Source organism: Gekko japonicus, unplaced genomic scaffold (assembly GCF_001447785.1).
Source record: "Gekko japonicus isolate JY-2015 unplaced genomic scaffold, Gekko_japonicus_V1.1 scaffold2026, whole genome shotgun sequence".
Taxonomy (NCBI): domain Eukaryota; kingdom Metazoa; phylum Chordata; class Lepidosauria; order Squamata; family Gekkonidae; genus Gekko; species Gekko japonicus.
In genome coordinates, this window is record NW_015171565.1 from 28,652 (window position 1) to 51,113 (window position 22,462).

The following is a 22,462-nucleotide window of genomic DNA, read 5'->3' on the forward strand; positions in this document are numbered from 1 at the left end:
ACCCTTATCTCCTTTTTTTTTTTTTAAAGAAAGTTACTACCTTGCTGGATCAAGGGAATGCTGTAGACATGGTTTATCTTGTTTTCAGTAAGGCTTTTGATAAGGTTCCACATAATATTCTTGTTGGCAAATTGGTAAAATGTAGTTTGGATCCTATTACTGTTTGGTGGATCTGTAACTGATTGACAGATCGCTCCCAAAGAGTGCTTGTTAATGGTTCTTCATCCTCTTGGAGAGGAGTGACAAGTGGAGTGCCTCAAGGATCTGTCCTGGGACCTCTTTTGTTCAATGTATTTATAAATAATTTTGATGACGGAATAGAGAGAATGCTTATTAAATTTGCAGATGATACTAAATTGGGAGGGGTAGCAAATATGGTAGAAGACAGAGTCAGGATACAGGATGATCTTGACAGGCTGGAAAACTGGGCTAAAATAAATAAAATGAATTTCAATGGGTATAAATGTAACATTCTGCATTTAGGTAGGAAAAATCAAATGCATCATTATAGGATGGGGAAGACTTGTCTTGGCAGTAATATGTGCGAAAAGGATCTAGGGGTCTTAGTAGACCATACACTGAACATGAGTCAGCAGTGTGATATGGTTGCTAAAAAGGCACATATGATTTTGGGCTGTATCAACAGAAGTATAGTGTCCAGATCGCACAAAGTGATGGTATTGCTTTACTTTGCTCTGGTTAGACCTCACAGAGTATTGTGTTCAGTTTTGGGCATGACAATTTAAGAAGGATATAGACAAGCTGGAACATGTCCAGAGGAGGGCAATGAAGATGGTGAGGGGTCTGGAGACCAAGTCCTATGAGGAAAGGTTGAAGGAGCTGGTTAGGTTTAGCCTGAAGAGGAGACAACTGAGAGGTAATATGATCACCATCTTCAAGCACTGGAAGGGCTGTCATATAGAAGACGGCGCAGAGTTGTTCTCTGTTGCCCCAGAAGGTCGGACCAGAACCTACGGGTTGAAATTAAATCACAAGAGTTTTTAGCTAAACATTCAGAAGAACTTCCTGACAGTTAGAGCGGACCCTGACAACAATGCTGATTCTGTGAAGTTAGGCAGATCATGAGAGGGAGGACAGGTTGCATAAGTGCTTAGTTCTTGTGGCCCTTTCTTACACACCCAGGAAAATACTGATCGCCACTTTGGGGTCAGGAAGCAATTTTTTGCCAGGTCAGTTTGGCTGACGATCCTGGAGGTTTTTTGTCATCTTCTGGGCATGGGTGTGTGGAGGGGGAGGTATTTGTGAATTTCCTGCATTGTGGAGGGAGTTGGATTAGATATTTATTTATTTATTTATTGTTTAATTTATACCCCGCCCTCCCCGTCGAGGCAGGCTCAGAGCGGCTTACAACAGTTCATAAAATACAATTAAATACAATAAAAAACCTATCATAGGCATATAAATTACTTAAAATAATAGTCATTTAAAACATAAACACATAAAACGCTGGAACAGACTCAAGCAACAGGCACAACAGTTTTATAACATAGTTTAGGTGACTGTTGGATGTCAATACTTTCACACCAGTGCTGTTCTCATTTATTATGCGGCGAGCACAGGCTAGGAACCATGATGATAGGACCCAGGTTACAGGTTGGAAAGCCAGGGCACAGGGATACTCCCCCAGTGTGTAGTGCGGCACCTTAGTCGAATGCCTGGTGGAAGAGCTCCGTCTTGCAGGTCCTGGAGATCTGTAGAAGGTCCCGCGGGGCCCTGATCTCTTCCAGGAGCTCATTCCACCGGGATGGAGCCACCAAGAAGGCCCTGGTCCTGGTTGCCGCCAGTCTGACGTCCCTGGGGCCTGGGAGGGCTAGCTGAATTTGTGCCCCGAACACGGTGCTCTCTGGGGAACGTGTGGGGATAGGCGGTCCCTCAGGTATGCCGGACCCTGACCATATAGGGCTTTAAAGGTTAAAACCACTCCACATCCGCTGGAAAATATAGTACTCCACTTTTAAAACATCCAAGCATCCTAAAGATTAAGCACCACATTAGAAAATAAGGTCTAAAGTGGCAATGAGAGGGGATATAACTTAGATACTTGTTCTTACTACTATTGCTATTGCACTATATGTGTAGTATCTTCTTAACTGACTTCTGGTTCTACATGGTATTTTTGTTTATTTGCTGATTTATCATTTGTATACAATCTGTATCCCTCTCCGCTGAGGTTTTTGTAAACTTATAATGGCCAACGGCTATTTACAATAAACTGAACTGAACTAGTATCATGAAGAGCAAACTGCGGGTTTGGTGAACAAAAGAAAAGCGTAGTCATATTTCATTTCCCTCTAAGGAAGCAGATGAATATGGAAATAGTAAACGGAGGGATGCCAGCCTCCAGGTGGGACTCGGGGATCTGTGGGAAATCTGGAATTGCAGCTCATCTCCAGACTACAGACTACAGAGATCAGTTCCCCTGGAGAAAATGGATGCCTGCCCCTGTCCTCCCCAGGCTCCATCTTCAAATCTCCAAGAGTTTCTCAACCTGGATCTGGCAACTCTACCCTCTCTTCCCTGCCAGTGGTGGTGGTGGTGGAGCTGGCAGTGCTAAGTAAACGTGGGGCAAGAGAGGTCAAGTACGGCTTCACTCTTCTTAAGGCTTGGCCATCCCAGGCATCCAACTCACAACAAATACATTTGGTGGGAGAAAGACAGGAAAGAAGAACTGGAAGTCAATCAGTTTCTTCCTGCTTCTAGCTTAACAGAAGCAATGGGGGAAGCATGCCAGCGGTTGACTTCTCTCCCTCACCTCTTACTAAGCCACAGTCCCCTCCCCCTTGTTCTGGGCATGCTGGTTGCTTTCACTAGGGCTGCCCTCCAGGGAAGAAAAAAGGAAGCAGGAGAAAAAGTGGAGAAGGCGGCTGTGGAGCCACGCCCTGGAAAAAAAATGTCTCCCAGAGCGGGAGCCGACTCTCCCTGACTCTCCAAATGAGCAAGCCACTTAAACATCCTTGCAAAGACGACGAGCACAAGTTTACAATAAAACAACCCTCCTAAAGGGTGGAGAGCAGTATGAGTAGTAACACTTACATTGTAAGCATCCTGGATAAGTTGGATGACATTACTGGAATCCTCCTGCAGCTCTCCTACGGCAGACTTGGGGATCATCTCACTGAGTTTCTGCCAACGAAGAGCAGAGGTACGAAAATGGATATCGGGTTGTAATGTAAGAGCAAAATGGGTTGTATCCCAGCCCTCTGCTCTGCCCAGTTTTAAGTTTCCCTCCAGCCCAAGGAATTTTTCTCTGAAGGAATAGGAGTTGAAGAGTATCTTTTTGTTGAATGAAGTCTCCTTAAGCCAGAGTGGTGGATGCCACCAGTGTCAGCTCTGCTAATATACCCCATGCGTATTAGAAGAAGAAGATATTGGATTTATACCCCACCTTTCACCACCTGAAGGAGTCTCGGAGCGGCTTACAATCTCCTTTGCCTTCCTCCCCCCACAACAGACACCCTGTGAAGTAGGTGGGGGCTGAGAGAGCTCTTTCGAGGACTGCTCTTGAGAGAACAGCTCTGAGAGAACTTGTGACTGACCCAAGGTTGCACCACTCACAATCAAAGCTGAATAACTGGTGAAATTCACATCTTTGTAGTCTAATTCAGTTAACTGGCTCATGGTGAAAAAGATTGCGTGCTCCGACCTCCTTGACGTTTAAAGAGAACAAAGAGACGGGAAGAGAGCTGTAAACTCAAACCCTCGCGCCTCTGTGTGCAGGAAATGACTGCTAATCAGCCAGTCACAGGGATGCTCTGGGATGCCTAACGAAAGACTTCAGTTCCCAGGGGCAAACTGCTCTTAAAGAGATATGGCAGTTCTACTTAGCTACAGTTAAATGCTGACTGGGGGCAGCACAAGTGACAAAAATGACAGTGCAGAAGTCTTTGGCCAGAGTGGTGGATGCCACCAATGTCAGCTCCGCTAATATACCCCATGCCGCCCTGAGCCTGCCACGGTGGGGAGGGCGGGATACAAATTTAACAAATAAATAAAGAAGAAGAAGAGATTGGATTTATACCCCGCCCTTCACTACCTGAAGGAGTCTCAGAGCGGCTTACGATCTCCTTTCTCTCACCCTCCCTACAACAGACACCCTGTGAGGTAGGTGGGCCTGGGAGAGCTCCTTCGAGGACTGCCCTGGAGAGAACAGCTCTGAGAGAACCGTGACTGAAGAAGAAGAGGTTGGATTTATTCCCCGACCTTCACTACCCGAAGGAGTCTCAGAGCGGCTGACAATCTCCTTTCCCTCCCCCTCCCCACAGCAGACACCCTGTGAGGCAGGTGGGGCTGAGAGAGTTCCTTCGAGAACTGCCCTTGAGAGAACAGCTCGGCAAGAACTCGTGACTGACCCAAGGTCACCCAGCAGCTGCACGTGGAGGAGTGTGGAAGACACCCTCTGAGGTAGGTGGGCCTGGGAGAGCTCCTTTGAGGACTGCTCTTGAGAGAACAGCTCTGAGAGAACTTGTGACTGACCCAAGGTCGCACCAGCAGCTGCATGTGGAGGAGTGAAGATTCAGACCTGGTTCTCCCAGATCAGAGTCTGCACCCCTAACCACTACACCAAACTGACTCTCTATTACATAAGTCGGTGCAGTCGAGTCTCGACTTATGACAATCCCAGCAAGGGGCTTTATAACTTAGATACTTGTTCTTACTACTATTATTATTGCACTATATGTGTAGTATGTTCTTAACTGACTTCTGGTTCTACATGATATTTTTGTTTATTTGCTGATTTATCGTTTGTATACAATCTGTATCCCTCTCTGCTGAGGTTTTTGTAAACTTATAATGGCCAACGGCTATTTACAATAAACTGAACTGAACTAGTATAATGAAGAGCAAACTGCGGGTTTGGTGAACAGAAGAAAAGCGTAGTTGAAAGAGAGAGTGATTTCAGCAAAGCATACTTTATTCTATCCAGAACAAGACGACTTTGGCCAGCTCGCAGGCCGGATTATTATTGCACTATATGTGTAGTATGTTCTTAACTGACTTCTGGTTCTACATGATATTTTTGTTTATTTGCTGATTTATCGTTTGTATACAATCTGTATCCCTCTCTGCTGAGGTTTTTGTAAACTTATAATGGCCAACGGCTATTTACAATAAACTGAACTGAACTAGTATCATGAAGAGCAAACTGCGGGTTTGGTGAACAAAAGAAAAGCGTAGTCATATTTCATTTCCCTCTAAGGAAGCAGATGAATATGGAAATAGTAAACGGAGGGATGCCAGCCTCCAGGTGGGACTCGGGGATCTGTGGGAAATCTGGAATTGCAGCTCATCTCCAGACTACAGAGATCAGTTCCCCTGGAGAAAATGGATGCCTGCCCCTGTCCTCCCCAGGCTCCATCTTCAAATCTCCAAGAGTTTCTCAACCTGGATCTGGCAACTCTACCCTCTCTTCCCTGCCAGTGGTGGTGGTGGTGGAGCTGGCAGTGCTAAGTAAACGTGGGGCAAGAGAGGTCAAGTACGGCTTCACTCTTCTTAAGGCTTGGCCATCCCAGGCATCCAACTCACAACAAATACATTTGGTGGGAGAAAGACAGGAAAGAAGAACTTGAAATCAATCAGTTTCTTCCTGCTTCTGGTTTAACAGAAGCAATAGGGGGAAGCATGCCAGCGGTTGGCTTTCTCCCTCATCTGTTACTTAGCCACTATTCTGTCTGGCGCTAAGTCAGGATTCAACAGCGCCTTCTGGACGTGATTCAACGGATGGCCAGAGTAAAGTAGAATTAAATCATTTTTTATTAAGCTCCACATGCATTCAGAAGATTTCTTTACTCACAATCAAAGCTGGATCTGGCAACTCTACCCTCTCTTCCCTGCCAGTGGTGGTGGTGGTGGAGCTGGCAGTGCTAAGTAAACGTGGGGCAAGAGAGGTCAAGTACGGCTTCACTCTTCTTAAGGCTTGGCCATCCCAGGCATCCAACTCACAACAAATACATTTGGTGGGAGAAAGACAGGAAAGAAGAACTGGAAGTCAATCAGTTTCTTCCTGCTTCTAGCTTAACAGAAGCAATGGGGGAAGCATGCCAGCGGTTGACTTCTCTCCCTCACCTCTTACTAAGCCACAGTCCCCTCCCCCTTGTTCTGGGCATGCTGGTTGCTTTCACCAGGGCTGCCCTCCAGGGAAGAAAAAAGGAAGCAGAAGAAAAAGTGGAGCCACGCCCTGTAAAAAATGTCTCCCAGAGCTGGAACCAACTCCCTGACTCTCCAGATGAGCAAGCCACGTAAACATCCTTGCGAAGATAACAAGCATGAGTTTACAATAAAATAACCCTCCTAAAGGGTGGAAAGCAGTATGAGTAGTAACACTTACATTGTAAGCATCCTGGATAAGTTGGATGACATTATTGGAATCCTCCTGCAGTTCTCCTACGGCAGACTTGGGGATCATCTCACTGAGTTTCTACCAACGGAGAACAAAGGTATGAAAAAGTGTTGCCTCGCTCCATTAGATACAGAACCATAATGGCTATCAGGTTATAATGTAAGAGCAAAATGGGTTGTATCCCAGCCCTCTGCTCTGCCCGGTTTTAAATCTCCCTCCAGCCCAAGGAATTTTTCTCTGAAGGAATAGGAGTTGAAGAGTATCTTTTTGTTGAATGAAGTCTCCTTAAGCCAGAGTGGTGGATGCCACCAGTGTCAGCTCTGCTAATATACCCCATGCGTATTAGAAGAAGAAGATATTGGATTTATACCCCACCTTTCACCACCTGAAGGAGTCTCAGAGCGGCTTACAATCTCCTTTGCCTTCCTCCCCCCACAACAGACACCCTGTGAAGTAGGTGGGGGCTGAGAGAGCTCTTTCGAGGACTGCTCTTGAGAGAACAGCTCTGAGAGAACTTGTGACTGACCCAAGGTTGCACCAGCAGCTGCATATGGCGGAGTGGAGATTCAAACCTGGTTCTCCCAGATCAGAGTCTGCACTCCTAACCACTACACCAAATTGGCTCTTTATTACATAAGTGCAGTCAAGTCTCAACTGACTTATGACAATCCCAGCAAGGGGCTTTCAAGGCAAGTGAGAAGCAGAGGTGGTTTGCCATTGCCTGTACTGTCTTCCTTGGTGGTCACCCATCCAAGTATCAACCCTGCTTAGCTTCTGAGATCTGACAACATGGGGCTATAGCTCAGGGGTGGCCAAACTGTGGCTTGAGAGCCACATGCGGCTCTTTCACACATATTGTGCGGCTCCCGGCAGGGCAGCTGATCAGTCTTCCCTTCCCCAGCTAGTGTTCCCCTCCCTGGGTAGGCTTGAGGTGAGGGGGAGCAGAGAAAGAAAGCAACTTTAAATATGTTCTAAAATTCCCTCCTCCGCTGGCTGGCTTGGAGAAAACATTTGTCTCTTTAAATCCCTTCACCGAGCTGGCTGGCATAGGTGGGGGGTTGGAGAACACATTTAAAGTTAAAGTTGTTTTCTTCCCACCTCTCCCTCCCTCTCTCTCTCCCTCCCCATTTATTTGCTTTCTTTCCACCTCTCTCTCTCTTTCCCCCTTCTTTCCCCCCTCTCCCCATCTTTTTGCTCTCTTTCCACTTCTTTCTTTACCTTTCTTTGTCTCTCTTCCTTCCTTCCCCTCCCTCCCTCCCAAATCTGTCTTTTTTTTTTTCTCTCTCTCTCTTTTTCATTCTTTCTTTCTTTTATGGTGGACGGCCTATGCGCTTTTAAAACCTCTTTCTTTCCACCTCTGTCTTTCTCTCTCCCTTAGACATATAGATATCATTAGTAAACAAATAAATCTCACTGGACAAATAAATATCATTATCAATCTGTTTTTACCCCTTTTGTTTTTATTTTAGGCAGTCTCATTTAACGTTAATAAAAAGCAAATTTACATATTTGTTCATGTCTTGCGGCTCTCAGACATCTGACATTTTTATTCTATATGGCTCTTGCGTTAAGCATGTTTGGGCACCCCTGGGCTATACCATACGATTCCATATCTGTGTGTTTTGCTCCAGTGAAAAACCCACAGATGCCTGACAATGCAATTCTAAGCAGAGTCACACCTACCAAAGCCCACTGGACTTGGAAGGGTATAAATCTGCTTAGGACATCACTGTGGATCTTTCATCTTTTTCCCTGTAGCCATTCTGTTCCTAACTTTCTATACCTCTCGATATTTTGCTTACTCGGTATGTATCGGCGACTTTACTGGTAACTGCAAAAATGGGCTGGATGTTGTTTTCTTCAAGTTTTTGCACCAGCTGGCCAACGGATGGATAGTCCTGTTGACAAAGGAAACATCAGTGGAAGCTGCTCTCGGAGGCTCTCTTTTCGACTCGGCACACGTGATTTCCCAAGACTGGTTGGCACATCATTCAAGTCATCAGCTTGGTTTTCCAAGGGCATTCAGTATACCACCGTCTCTAAGTGAGATGGATTTTTTAATACGGACCCCACTCTTTTTGCCCGGGGAAATCATGCAGTCTTAGCCATTAGCTGTCCACCTCCTTTCTTCTAAAGAAGGTGTGAAATAAGTGGTACCATAATTCTGGATTTTGATTTTGGGTCCTTTAAAAAAAACTTTAGAGGATTCCTTTAGTTCAGATTATAAATCTTAACCATAATTAATTATCACCAAATCGTGCATCCGAAATAGCCCCAGGAAAATAATAATTTCTTCACATTTTGATACTGCCAGTGAGTATATTTTCTGAGAATTACAGGAGCTGTATGAGCCCTTTGTGAGGATGCGGTGGCTCAAGTTGTTAAGATGCTGAACTGCAAACCGGAAGGTCGGTAGTTCGGCAGTTCGAGATCCGAGTGCCGCATGACGGAGTGAGCTCCCGTCTCTGGCCCCAGCTCCTGCCAACCTAGCAGTTCGAAAGCAAGAAACTGCAAGTAGATAAATAGGTACCACTTCGGTGGGAAGGTAACAGCGATCCATGCGCCTCGGCGTCTAGTCATGCCAGCCACACGACCACGGAAACGTCTTCACACAGCGCTGGCTCTTCGGCTTGGAAACAGAGATGAGCACCGCACCCCTAGAGTCGGATTCAACTGGCTTTCGAGCAAGGGAAATCTATGAGCCCTTCAGTTCCCACTGTAGCCTGAAATAACTAATTACAGATCACACACTGCAGTGCTCACTGGCAAATACTTTACGGGATGTACTGCTAAACTCAGGGGACTTACATATTCGTTGCTCTTTTTATACATATTTTCCTCCAGGTGGCATTTCCCATCGAAAGGCGTTAAGATGGCTCCGAGCTTTCCATCCCCAGCAAAATGGAAACCGTCATCTGTCGCATACACCAATAAGCGAGTGGCATTACTCCAGCCAATTTTAGCCTGGGTTAAAAAAAAAAAACGAAAAGAAAAGAAGAAGAGGTTTTAAAACAGTACAAAGGTTTATGGGAAGTCAGAGCAGGAAGGGACCCGATAACTCCTTCCAATCCTATTATGAACTGAGATCGAGGCAGCGTTTCAAACAAGTGATTTCTTTATTAGCTCAGAACACAGACAAACGACGCACAGAATGACCCAACTATATACAGTTTGAACCAGGAAAATCACACCCCCTGGAACAATAACAACCAATCAAAGACAAGTGCTTGGGTCCAATGGGAATTGTTCCCGCTGAAAGTCAGAGTCTATCCGGATTGGTCTGTTAGCAACAGTGACCAATCTGGTTGCTTTGTTTAGAATGCTGACGGTCTATGGAGCTTGTGACTGAAACTCACGCTTTACATAAAATCCAGATAACCCCATACATAACAAACCCCAATTCCTGTATGAGACAGGACAATCTGTGTGCTGAAGTAGCCTTAGCAGCCTTTCCTTGGAAATCCTCTGACTGTCCCATGGACCAAAGATGTTTGTTTGGTGTGTAGAGAAGACAGGGCCTCTTTGGTGGCAGCCCCATGGTTATAGAACGACCTCCCTAGGAAGGTGTGCCTGACTCTCTCATTTTTGATCTCTGGGAGGCAACTGAAGTCAGTTTTTATTTAGAACTACAGTTTGACTAAATTAGCATTTTTTTTTAATTGACAGTCCCACTTGTGATTTTAAACTGTGATCTTTTATGTACTTTTTATAATGGCTGTTTTATTTACATAGTAAGCCACCTTGAATTCTGCACGGCAGAAATAAATGTTTCAGTTGATAAATACACGAAATAAAAAGATATTCTCCACATTTCTAGCTGGCTTGTTCTGCTCCCAAGCAGTGTTCCCTCTAAGCTGAGTTAGTGTGAGCTAGCCAACAGATTTTTTTAGCCTCTGGCTCACACATTTTTTGTCTTGGCTCAGGAAGGGATGGCTCCAGAGCAAACCAATTTATGCAGTAGCCACATCACCTGCTCACAACTTTAACGCCGGTAGCTCACAAAGTAGACTTTTTGCTCACAGGACTCCACAGCTTAGAGGGAGCATTGCTCCCAAGCAGTTTCTATTGTGAAGGAGTTAATTATGCTACCAACAAAATAGCACATTACTGCACAAACTCAGTTTCTTGCAGATATAGCAGACATGAGAGCAAAGAAACAGCAGCAGCTGGAATTCCATGCGCTTCCTGTTCCCTGAGATCTCAATCTCATCTGAAACAAAACTTTCCCTGCCAGAGAAACTCTGACGACAACAACTGTGGGGCAGCAAATCCCCAGAAGCTCATCAGTATCTTTCTTCACTCCCCAACTATGGGTCTTCATGACTAAGGTAGCTTCAAGACACCTTAGGAGACATTCCAACCAAAACTGTACAGTGTTTGAGATTGACTGCAAAGAAACAATAACAAGAAGAAGAGATTGGAATTATACCCTGCCCTTCACTACCCAAAGGTGTCTCAGAGCGGCTTACAAACTCCTTTCCCTTCCCCTCCCCACAACAGACACCCTGTGAGGTAGGTGGGGCTGAGAGAGCTCTTGACAGAAACGGCTCTTTTTCAAGAACAGCTCTTATCAGAACTATGGCTTGCCCAAGGTCACCCAGCCAGGTGCAAGTCGGAATGGGGAATCAAACCCGGTTCTCCCAGATTAGAGTCCGCGCACTTAACCACTACACCAAACTACACCAAACAACAACCACGTATGTCTGTTGTAGCAAAATAAAGCAAAAAAAGTCCACCGGCACCTTAAAGGCAACATTTATTTCAATGTGAGCTTTCATGGCTCATAGCCTACTTAATCGGATAGCAGGACTAGAGATAATACAATAAAGAAATGCGGTGGTAGATCAGCTGCGCTTTAATAGGGTATTTTTATACGGAGGTTCTCCTGCGCTTTGGGGAAAGACCTGTGGCATTGGTTCTCCATGCTTTCTCAAACCACTTTTGATCCAATTTGAGAAAGCACAGAGGAAAAATGAAGGAACCATGGGAAGACAATAACATCATGAGCAAACTCGGGGGTGGGAGAACACCACTGTAGTTTGTAGTTCAACACTCAAATTGTGGGAAAACCTCTGTGTGAAAGAAGCCACAGTTGCCCTAGGTCTCAGCATCAGATACCAGCTGCCTTCTTCCCACTGGTGGCCTGAATGTATCAGCATTCTCTGGCATGCCAATTTGGTGTAGTGGGTAAGAGCGGCAGACTCTAATCTGGAGAACCGGGTTTGATTCCCCACTTCCCCACTTGAAACTAGCTGGGTGACGTCAGGCAAGTCACAGAACTCTCAGCCTAAAAAATAAGCATAGCTCACCACCTAGTGGTGCCAAAAAAGAGCTACAGCTTCGGCAGCCAAACAATCTCCCCAGGGATCTCCTGGCTATTCCACACACAATGATAATTTCAATTTTGGGGGGCAAGCTCTAGACCATATAACTGCAATGAACCCCAAATGGAGCTACCTGTGAAATGTCCAGAAAATACAACTGGTACAGAATGTGGTAACTAAACTGCTGTCTGGCAGAAGCTCAAGAGAACAGTGCTTTCATCGCAACCCTGTCTGCCATGAATTTTCAGGCCCAATTTACAGGTTTGTTTAAACCCTAAATAATCTGCACTGTAGATCACTGATGGAGGGCTTCCTCCCCTTAAGATCTGGGGAGGGGGCTGTGATGTGTGCCCCCAACTTCTGAGGCAATGTAGGTGGCAAATTGCCCAGTGGAAGTTTCCTATTGCGGCACATTCTCTTGCGGAGAGAGGCTCTGAAGGGAACACCTGCCCCCATTCAGGAGGCCGGTCAAGACCTTCCTGTTTAGGAAATCTTTTCCAAATTGTTTGCTAACGTACTGCTTTTAATGTATTGAACTGATATTTTATTTTTTTCTTGTTTTTATTATTTTATATATTATCTTGCATAAGCCACATTGGTAATTTCTTTTTGGCCAGGAACCAGGGCGTAAATGTAAGGAAGGAATAATAAAGAATATTTGAACGCTGCCTCTGATGAAAAAGGAGGTCCACAGTCCTGGCTTTGAATCAGGCAATGTACAGCTATAACGTTCTTTTTCAAGGACAGCTCTTATCAGAACTATGGCTTGCCCAAGGTCATCCAGCCAGGTGCATGTGAAGGAGTGGGGGAATCAAACCCGGTTCTCCCAGATTAGAGTCCGCGCACTTAACCACTACACCAAACTACACCAAACTACACCAAACAACAACCACGTCTGATTCTGATTCTGTGATTCTGCGGCCCTGGGGGAAAATCCAGGGTGGAGCCCCAGAATCACTGCCACTGCCAATACCACCACTACTGTGACCACCACCACGACTTATGAGTCCCTCACCACCACCCGGGCCACCCCAGGCTCAAGCCAGGAGCAGCCCTTGCCCTGCACAAGATGGTCAGGCAGGTGTGTTGTGGCAGCCAAGAAACAGCAAAGACTATGTCAATACTGGACCAAAAAAAGGGACATTCCAAAACGAAATTAGACACAGGCAAGGAATGTTTATGAGGCCTCTTAAGATTAAATTCACTGTCCAGTACATATGCACAGGCGGTAAATGGTTTCACTTTGGTATATCTTCCAAATTGTGGTCCTGAAAGTAATGATGTAACCAATGTTCCCTCTAAGCTGAGTCGGTGTGAGCCAGCTCACAGTTTTTTACCCTCCGGCTCACGTATTTCTGTCTCCGCTCAGGAAGGACGGCTCCAGAGCAGACTCGTTGGTGCAGTAGCCAAATCGCTCGCTCACAACGTTCATGCCAGTCGCTCACAAAGCAGAATGTTTGCTTACAAGACTCCGCAGCTTAGAGGGAGCATTGGATGTAACCAATTAGTGCGAGCCAAAATGTCCTCAATAGGAACCAGTTTGTGTATCTTCCAAATTGTGGTCCAGAAAGTAACAATGTAAACCAATTAGTGTGAGCCAAAATGTCCTCAATAGAAAGCTTTGTGTTATGGTGGCCAGCCAGAGTGTGAGCCCTGGGGGGGGCAGGCAGCCAATGGACTGGCCAGAAGGCTTTGTGACCACTGGCTCTTAGTCTTCTTCCCCCTCCATGGGGGGGGCCCCAACAACACTGTGTGCAGTCGGGGGCCAGCCCATCCCATGGCCCATGGCGGCTGACTTAGATACCTATGGCTGAGACCAACCCCTGTACAGCATTAATTACTAGCAGGCTCATTAAGACCGTTTGGCGAGACTGCCATTCTTGAGGACAACACAGTGTCACCGCATTCGGGTTCTCCCCCCCCCCACTCCACACTTTATCATTCGGCCCATTACTGTATTCTAGGTGCTACGGTTCTTACCCCACAAACGGCAGCTTGCATCATGGCGTCCAGCCCCCCCTCCGGTGCATCAAGATTTCCCGAAATGTACTGCGTCCCTACTTCCTGCTCAAACCGCATGGCGTTATTGGTGAGGCTGAGCACATGCCTGAAAGCAAACGGCGGCTGACACCGGGTCTCCTTGATCGGACAAGGGTTCTGCAGCTTCTCTGGATGTGTGTTAACAAAGGGCAACACGGTCTTATCCACAAAGGCACCAAACCCTGGAGGAAACAATTTGAAAATTGCGGACAGAGACTGGATGATGCTACTAAACACATAGAGAAAGAAGGGCTTTAAACTACATTTGACTGAAATATGGGAACAGGGGAATGGAGTGTCTAAATCAAGCTGGGAATTCTGAACTTGGCAATGTATGCGTCATAGATAACTGGAGCTGAAAGGTGATCACCCACTGTTCCAACCTTGCTTAAAAGATAACCATGCCATCCAAGAAAGAGCTAGATGCTTTCTACGGGTACTCTGCCTGCCTGCTTTTTGAAAGGGAAGTGATAACTTGCTTCCCCTTCCTGCAAAAGTACAAACCCATCCCAGGGCTATTTTTGGGCAGGAACGCACAGGAACGGAGTTCCGGCTGGCTCCCAAGTTGGCCACGCCCAGCAGGAACTCATTAGCATAATAGGCCACACCCAACAGCAGAAACTCATTAGGATTGGCTACATTAGGGGTGTGTGGCCTAACATGCAAAGGAGTTCCTGCTCCAAAAAAAGGCCCTGGGTTTTGACAACAAACAAGGTAAACAGAATAAGAAGCAAAAGGTGGGTGTGGCTGGATAACCACACTTCTGGTAACATGGGGGTGCGGCCTAATGTGCTAATGAGCTGTGCTGTCAGGGGTGTGGCCCAATATGCTAATGGGTGTCTGCTCTTGGGTGTGGCCTATTATGCTAATAAGTTCCTGCTGGGCTTTTTCTACAGCCCTGAGTCCAATCCTATTGCTCAATTCATTTGTCTGGCTAGTACTTCCCCTCCCTTGACAAATACAGATACGAAGTACTCAAAGTTTGATTGGATCTAGTACAGAAAATTAAAAACATTAGAGTTTTGTCTAGTGGAGCGAACAACAAGCACCCAGTTCCGTTTGGCTGAAGGTCTCTTTATTAACAGTAACTATAGGGTAGGTAACTTGGCTATTGGAATAAGGAATAACAATACTCAACTAAGTATTTCTTGATGTTGCAACAGATAAAAGTCCATCATGATGTGAGTTCTCAGAGTTGGGATTTCTCCCCATTGTCCCTTACCACATGGGAAGATGAAGTCCCTAGTGCTCATCCAAGGAGAACAGCAAGATGGAAAAGAGCTTCTTTCCTATGTCCTGGGAATTTATAATCTCCCCTTGGGCCTCTGTACCCCCTGGGGGTTATTCACATCTTCCTGCCTCAAGAGGAAGAGAAAACTATCTGGTCCAGGGCTCTGTCCCTTGAGGTGTGACATTCTAACAAGGTGCAACATGGCAAAACCTTTGTTTGTCATTCCTCCAGCCCACCATTTGCAAAACGAAGAGCTTGGGATCTCTGTGCTTGGGAGATAAATACATCCTTCTCAGCACTTGTCCTCTCTGCCAACTACAGATTTGCAGAGGGGCTCCTGTGGCATGGACACAGTGTAACTCAACGGCTGAATTACTGGAATGGATTCTTTGGATGGAGGGCGTTTCACCCCATCAAAGTTCAAATTCCCACTTTGTTGGGAAGCTGACAGGGTGGTCTTGGGCCAGTTATTCTCTCTCGGTCTCACCTACCTCACAGACTTGTTGCAATCAATCAATCCATCTAATTAATTGCAGCAGGAGCCAGTAAAACAGTACAATTCTGATATAAAGGGGATTAAAACAGTAATAATATGGGAATAATATCAAAACATTAACAGGAGAGAGTTAATAAAGTTAGTAATGTAAATAAAAGAAGATAAGGTGATAGGTAATTACTTTAGAATGTAAGTCTAAGAACCTTTATATTTTGGGTTAAAAAGTAGATTGATAAATTATGAGAAATATGCGTTGGGTTACAGTGGAAAATACATAAGATATGAAGAAATATTTTAAAGTTAAGTTTGACTGTTGCAATTATGTTGAAAATGTAATTTTTGGTTGGGTATTTGTTTGTTTGTTTATCTGTGTTTGTTATGTCTTTAAAATTCAATAAAGAAAGTATATATATATTTTAAAAAGTTAGTAATGTAAGATAGTGTTAATAAGAGAATCATACAATTTTTTTCAGCTAAAATAAGTTTACGTCTCCTAATAGCTAAGCAACAAAATTTGGCCACAGCGTAAGTCACTGAGCTCTGAACGTCTTCTAAGAGGAATTTACGAAGGACTTCTGGCCTAAAGTCAAGATAAGACTGCAAAGGGCTAAATCTAGACAGAAGGGGTAGTATACGATGGTCTCGTTCCTCCTGATAGAATCTGCAGAACAGGAGGACATGAGGAATTGATTCCACCATATTAGCCACGCATGGAGCAGACTTGCTGCAAGGATAAAATGGGGGTGAGGAACATCATGCACACTTCCCTGGAACTCTGTGGAGAAGGGGCACAGAAATACGCTAGACAGATAAACACTGTAATGGCTCCAGCACATAAATAGTTTTGGTGCATCTCATGTATATCATGGAAATAAGCGATAGGAAGCTGGGTCCAGATTGCACTTTCATGATGATGGCATGATTCTGTGATGTGTGTGGGGGTAAAATAATATCTGCATACACTTAAAACTTTACAGTAGTCATGGTCATAAGATGGGTGTTTTTATGTATGCCTACCGAAACTGTTCCATGTAAGAAGCAGCCCAATTCCCATGCTATGCAGTGGCAGCAGAAGGCTCGTGACTGAGAGTTCCTTCAATGCAACAAGACGAATAATGTAACTGTTGAAACATTTGGCACACAAAAACAGACTCCCCCTTTGTAATTTTCCTAATATGAGGGCTTTTCCACATTCTCATTTTCCTCACTTGTAAGTTCCTGTTTCTTCGTTGGTTTTTTTTTCTTAAGACAAATGTGTTTGGCTCCCTCTAGTGTTCAATTCAATATTACACCAATTTATGTCTGGCATAAAAACTGAGCTAGAAGAAGAAGAAGAGACTGGATTTATACCCCGCCCTTCACTCGGAGTCTCAGAGCGGCTTACAAACTCCTTTCCCTTCCCCTCCTCACAACAGACACCCTGTGAGGTAGGTAGGGCTGAGAGAGCTCTGAGAGAACTGTCCTTGAGGTAACAGCTGTGACAGAACGATGGCTTGCCCAAGGTCATCCAGCAGCTGTGAGTGGAGCAGTGGGGAATCAAACCCGGTTCTCCCAGATTAGGTCTGAGCACTTAACCACTACCCCAAACTGGCTCTGGACATGACCTGTTGTAATAACGAATCGACCACTAGAGGGAGCAAAATGTGTGGAACAGGAAAAAACCTCCAAAGAAACAGGAACCTACAAACAATGAAAATGAGAATGTGGAAAAGCCCTGAATTAAAATAATGTCTTGAATCTGGAGATTAGATCTTTAGTAAAGTAAAGGTAAAGGTTCCCTTGCTCGAAAGCCAGTCAAATCCGACTCTAGGGTTGCGGTGCTCATCTCCGTTTCAAAGCCGAAGAGCCAGCGCTGTCTGAAGACGTTTCCGTGGTCATGTGGCTGGCATGACTAAAAACCAAGGCGCACGGAACGCTGTTACCTTCCCACCGAAGGGGTACCTATTTATCTACTTGCAATTTCTTGCTTTCAAACTGCTAGGTTGGCAGGAGCTGGAACTAGAGATGGGAGCTCACTCTGTCTTGCGGCACCCGGGTCTCAAACTGCTGAACTACTGACCTTCCACAGCCTGCAGTTCAGCGTCTTAACCACTTGAGCCACCACAGCTCCTTTAGTACCAGGAAGCAATTACACCTCATTAATCAGACCTGCACACACCTATCCGGGCAAGTCTCGTGATTTTGTTGAGAGCCTTCAGCAGATCGCCTCCTAGCTTCTTTACATTGTCCAGGTCGTTTGCCATGGAGTACGAGAGGTCCATCAAGTAGTACAGATCAATCGGGTAATCTTCACCACGGCGGAATGTCACATTAAAAACAGCAGGTTGATCTGTCAAATTAAAAGGGACAGAATAAGCATTTGCCTTTAATGCTCTAGCACAGCTGACAGACTCTTCATTTTCCCTTACAGCAGAGCCCTTAAGGTGCTCTTGTTGGCCTGCCTCAATTTTTAAGGTAAAGTGAAGGAGAAAGAGAAGGAGAGGAGGAGGAGGAGATCTGATTTATACCCCATCCTTCACTACCCAAAGGAGTCTCAGAGCGGCTTACAATCTCCTTTCCCTTCCCCTCCCCACAACAGACACCCTGTGAGGGAGGTGGTGCTGAGAGAGCTCTCTGAGAACAGCTTGGAAAGAACTTGTAACTGACCCAGGGTCACACCATCAGCTGTATGTGGAGGACTGGGGAATCAAACCCAGTTCTTCCAGATTAGAGTCCACGCTCCTAGCCACTACACCAAACTGGCCCTCAAATGGTAAATGTTGCAAGTTCTATTTAATGTATGAAGTATATCAGATCCCAAAATATTTCAAGTTCTGTCTGTACTTCCCTTACCACAGTCATTCAAGAACCAGGTAAAATGCGATCTTGAAGATCAGAACATGTGGCATTTTGCCGTTCCGCAGGGCCTGTAATGCAGAGATGTTCCTCCAGGCGTATGGTCGAGGACATCGACGGTTTCCATCTGGCTGGCACTCTTGTCTCTTGCCTCCCCCCACCCCCGTGAGGCAGTGGCATCTAATTAGAAGTATTGCATTCTTATTGCTTTTAACTATGAATTTATTATATGAATGTTGCTTTTATTGTTGTACTCCACCCTGAGCCCTGTACCACAGGAGAGGGCAGTCTAGAAACCAATAATGATGATGATGATGATGATGATGATGATGATGATGATTGTTGTTGTTGTTTATTTGGCAAAAATTACTAGTCTTATTTAATTGTAAAATATGGACAAAGGGTCTTGTAACAATGTGTCTGCCTAACAATATTTCAGATATTTCACTTAGCCCATTGTCCTCGAGATAGGATATCAATTTATTTTGGGCACTGTGTGAGGAGGGTTTTTAAAAGCTTTTTTTTTAAAAAAAAAACCCTGCTGTTATAAAATATGTATTTACAAAACAACAACAACAACAACCCTGGAGCAACTATGTACCGTTGTGAGACATTCTTGATACACACTGCGCTTTTCCACACCAGGTTTTTACTCCAGCATGGCTTCATAACTGCACCTTTTTTCACCCTCCTTTACACACAGTGTCTTGAGAGTTTTTTTAAAAAAGATTTCTCTGGTGTTTTTCAGACTATTAGAAAGGCAGTGAAAAAAACACACACAGAAGGAACTTGAAGAAAAACTGGAGACCAACAACACAAAAACTATATATTATGTAAGGGAAGGGGCGGGGGGGGGAGAATGCAGTTAAGAAGCCAAGCTGCAGCAAAAACCGGGCGTAGAAAAGCCCACAGAATCTATTTTTAAACAAACAAAAAAGACAGTCCTTCTATGGGCGACATGAAATACCCTCATGGACCTTAATGTTCAAGTCTTTAAAGGTAAAGGTTCCCTTGCTCGAAAGCCAGTCGAATCCGACTCAAGGGTTGCGGTGCTCATCTCCGTTTCAAAGCTGAAGAGCCAGCGCTGTCCAAAGACATTTCCGTGGTCATGTGGCCGGCATGACTAAACACCAAGGCGCACAGAACGCTGTTACCTTCCCACCGAAGTGGTACCTATTTATCTACTTCCAGAGCCTGCAGTTCAGTGTCTTAACCACTTGAGCCACCGCAGCTCCTTTCAAGTCTTTATGTGCATGTAAAACTCTGTAAGCAATATTTTTCAAAGATTTGGAGATACTGCTAGAGAGATGCCACTGCCGAGGTCACACACATTAACTTCTTTTATTTCACTGGTCTCATGTTTAAACTGCTTTCCTGTCCTTTTTTAGCACTTCAAGCAGCAACTGAGAAAATCAAACCCAGCTCCCAGCAATGTGGCCAGCAATGCAATCCTAGGCACACTTCCTTCTGAGTAGACCTGCTTATACTTGCTCTCCAACATTGCTTCAACAGATACACATGCACGTGTAGAGATATTGAATAATACTGGGTATATACGACTTAACCAGCTGTATCCGTTATCCACGATTATCATGTAGCTTTCTTAAAAAAAAGAAAAAGTACAGCGCTGCCTATTCCCATGGAGCCATGTTCCAAAATTTCAAGAATGTTTTCTTAATTGTTATTAAGTTTTCCTTTCACTTTGTATGCTCTTCTTCTTCGAACCAGACAGGAATCCGTTTTAGCCTTTTGCCTAAGAATAACTTCTACTAGATTATTGATTTCTACATTAGAGGAAGGAGCTGCCATTAAGAGGGGAGGCATTGTCTCCTCAGTCTTATATTTGGCACAGCTATCGTGCTACTCCTGCTGGATCTGGAGTGGTGCCACAGCAGAGGTCAGAGCGGAGGCATTCTTGTTACTTTGCAAAAATGACTGCCTGCACCGCAGCCTGAACTTTCTCCAAGGGAGGTTTGTTCTCTTAGAAGAAATGAACTGTGCAATGCCGCTTAATGCTAGCACAGACATCGGTGTCTCAGGGGAGGGCAGTAGAGCGTCAGTAAAGGCAGGCCCAGTGGCCAGGTTTCATTTGGCCCTAGGCAGAAAGTGCCTGGAGCGCCCTTCTCCTTCGCTTTCCATTGTGTCCCCCCCCCCAACACCTCCTTGCCTACTTGCCTGCATTCTCCTTCCCCACTATGTAGCTAGAGCCAGTTTGGTGTAGTGGTTAAGTGCGCGGACTCTAATCTGGGAGAACCGTGTTTGATTCCCCACTCCTCCACTTGCACCTGGCTGGATGACCTTGGGCAAGCCGTAGTTCTGATAAGAGCTGTTCTTGAAAAAGAGCAGTTTCTGTCAAGAGCTCTCTTAGCCCCACCTACCTCACGGGGTGTCTGTTGTGGGGAGGGGAAAGGAAAGGAGTTTGTAAGCCGCTCTGAGACTCCTTTGGGTAGTGAAGGGCGGGGTATAAATCCAATTTCGTCTCTCTTCTTCTCCTTCTTCTTCGTCTATCCTTTTCCTCAACCCTCTTGCTCATTTCCTAGTGCTCCCAGTGCTCACCCACCCTTCCCTGACTACGGTGGGCGGTGCACACAGCTGGGAGTGTGGGTGATGGAAGGGCTCACAACAAGCAGATGGGCAGCAGGGGGGGGTCAGTGGGGTGAAGGGCTGCACCAGCAGGCCCCACCAGAAGACCTGGACCATGGCAGTAGCCCTACCTCAGAGTACGCTGACGTAGGATTGCCATTCCCCAGGTGGGCGTGGGGGGATCTCTGGATTCGTGAGCTTCTGCCCACCGCTGGCCAGCAGGAGGAAATCCCCTCCCCAAACAATGACATCGCTGGAAATAAAGGCAACATGCCTACGTCACCTGGAAGTGGGGCAAAACTCTATGGTTTGAGGCTGATGCCAGCCCTGTGTAAAGGGCTTCCTGACCTTCCTCACCTTTCCTTTCCTTTGTCTACTCCTGCAGCTGTCCCTTTGTTACCCAGAACACTTACTTCCAATCATTTCCCTTTTCCCTCTCTGTCCATTATGAAGGCGAGCCATGTGTTCTACAATCTCTCTCCCCACTCATGTAGATAAATAGCTAGAAAGCTTTATTCTGCCTTTGCTATCGAGCATGGAATTTTTGTACAATAAAGAACTCCTATTTCTTTTCTAAGTAACAAGCCTTAGTACCAGCCCTGTAGCTAGCAACTTTTTGCTGGGGGGGGGGGGGCAATTTTTTTGCTCAGCTATGCACATTCTTTCCTCCTTGCCCTGGACTGTGCTGGTTCAGATGGGGCTGATCGACTAACTGCAAACCAGTGTACTTCAGAGCTGTGGAGTACACAGCTAAAATCCTGTGCCTTGTCCTGTGCAATGGCTTCCCTGCGATCCCATGCAGCCCCCGTTTCACCGACAGGCACATAGCTACTGTGGAGCTCAGGGGAGGAGAATCCAAGGCTCTGTTTGGGGGCCCTGGAAGAAACATTAGGGGGCCGGGCCCCGTGGGCCCCACGTTAGCTACGGGCCTTAGTATGTATGAGTTTATTCCTCAAGGAGCCAGAATAGTGAATTCCACTGTGCAGAGACTCAGCTCTGCTTTCGCTTTCAACGTCTATAGGGATTAGTAAAAAGTAGCACCTTGTCTTAGCCGCAGATGCACCTCATCCGGGTAGATTTGTTTCTTCATATTTGGTGGAGGCAAAGGGTAGTGATTGGCATAGCTTTCTGGGAAAACAATGTCCTCTTCGCACCCCCTCTGCTGGAGCTGTTCCTTGGTGTCGCAGCGGATGGAATCTGGTTCTCCCACTTTTGTGAAATTCTGTATTTTGTAAAAAAATAAAGAAAGAAAGGGTTAAAAACGGTCAGCAAGTTTTGCACAAGTGGGGAAAGGCCATCACTTAGTCACAGGAGCACGTGCTTTGGCTCGCAGAAGATCTCAGGGAATGCCCCTGGGCATTCCCGTGAAAAGGAACTCAGGCAGCAGGGCTGAAAAGGAAGTGCGTCTGAGATGTTAGGAAGCCCCAATGAATTGGACTAGCCAGGGGGCACCCTTTTGAGCACGGGTGGCCAAACTGCAGCTCTTTCACACATATTGTGTGTGGCATGCCTCCCCAATCGGTCTTCCCTTCCCCAGCCAGTGTTCCACTCCCTGGGTAGGCTGGGGGGGGGGACAGAGAAAAGAAAGAAAGAAA

General features: G+C 45.7%; 1 protein-coding gene across 1 annotated transcript in view; it reads right to left on the bottom strand.

Annotated features, from left to right (window-relative positions):
- The window catches only part of ITGB2 (integrin subunit beta 2), a 49,067-nt gene that overhangs the window by 11,096 nt on the left and 15,509 nt on the right, over window positions 1-22,462 (bottom strand). Inside the window, exons 4-10 of the mRNA XM_015419752.1 lie at window positions 21,909-22,089; window positions 17,608-17,778; window positions 13,663-13,904; window positions 9,167-9,322; window positions 8,161-8,256; window positions 6,347-6,436; window positions 3,055-3,144 (exon numbers count right to left, since the gene is read on the bottom strand). Of these exons, the coding sequence (XP_015275238.1) occupies window positions 3,055-3,144; window positions 6,347-6,436; window positions 8,161-8,256; window positions 9,167-9,322; window positions 13,663-13,904; window positions 17,608-17,778; window positions 21,909-22,089 (1,026 nt within the window). The remainder of the gene's footprint in view (window positions 1-3,054; window positions 3,145-6,346; window positions 6,437-8,160; window positions 8,257-9,166; window positions 9,323-13,662; window positions 13,905-17,607; window positions 17,779-21,908; window positions 22,090-22,462) is intronic.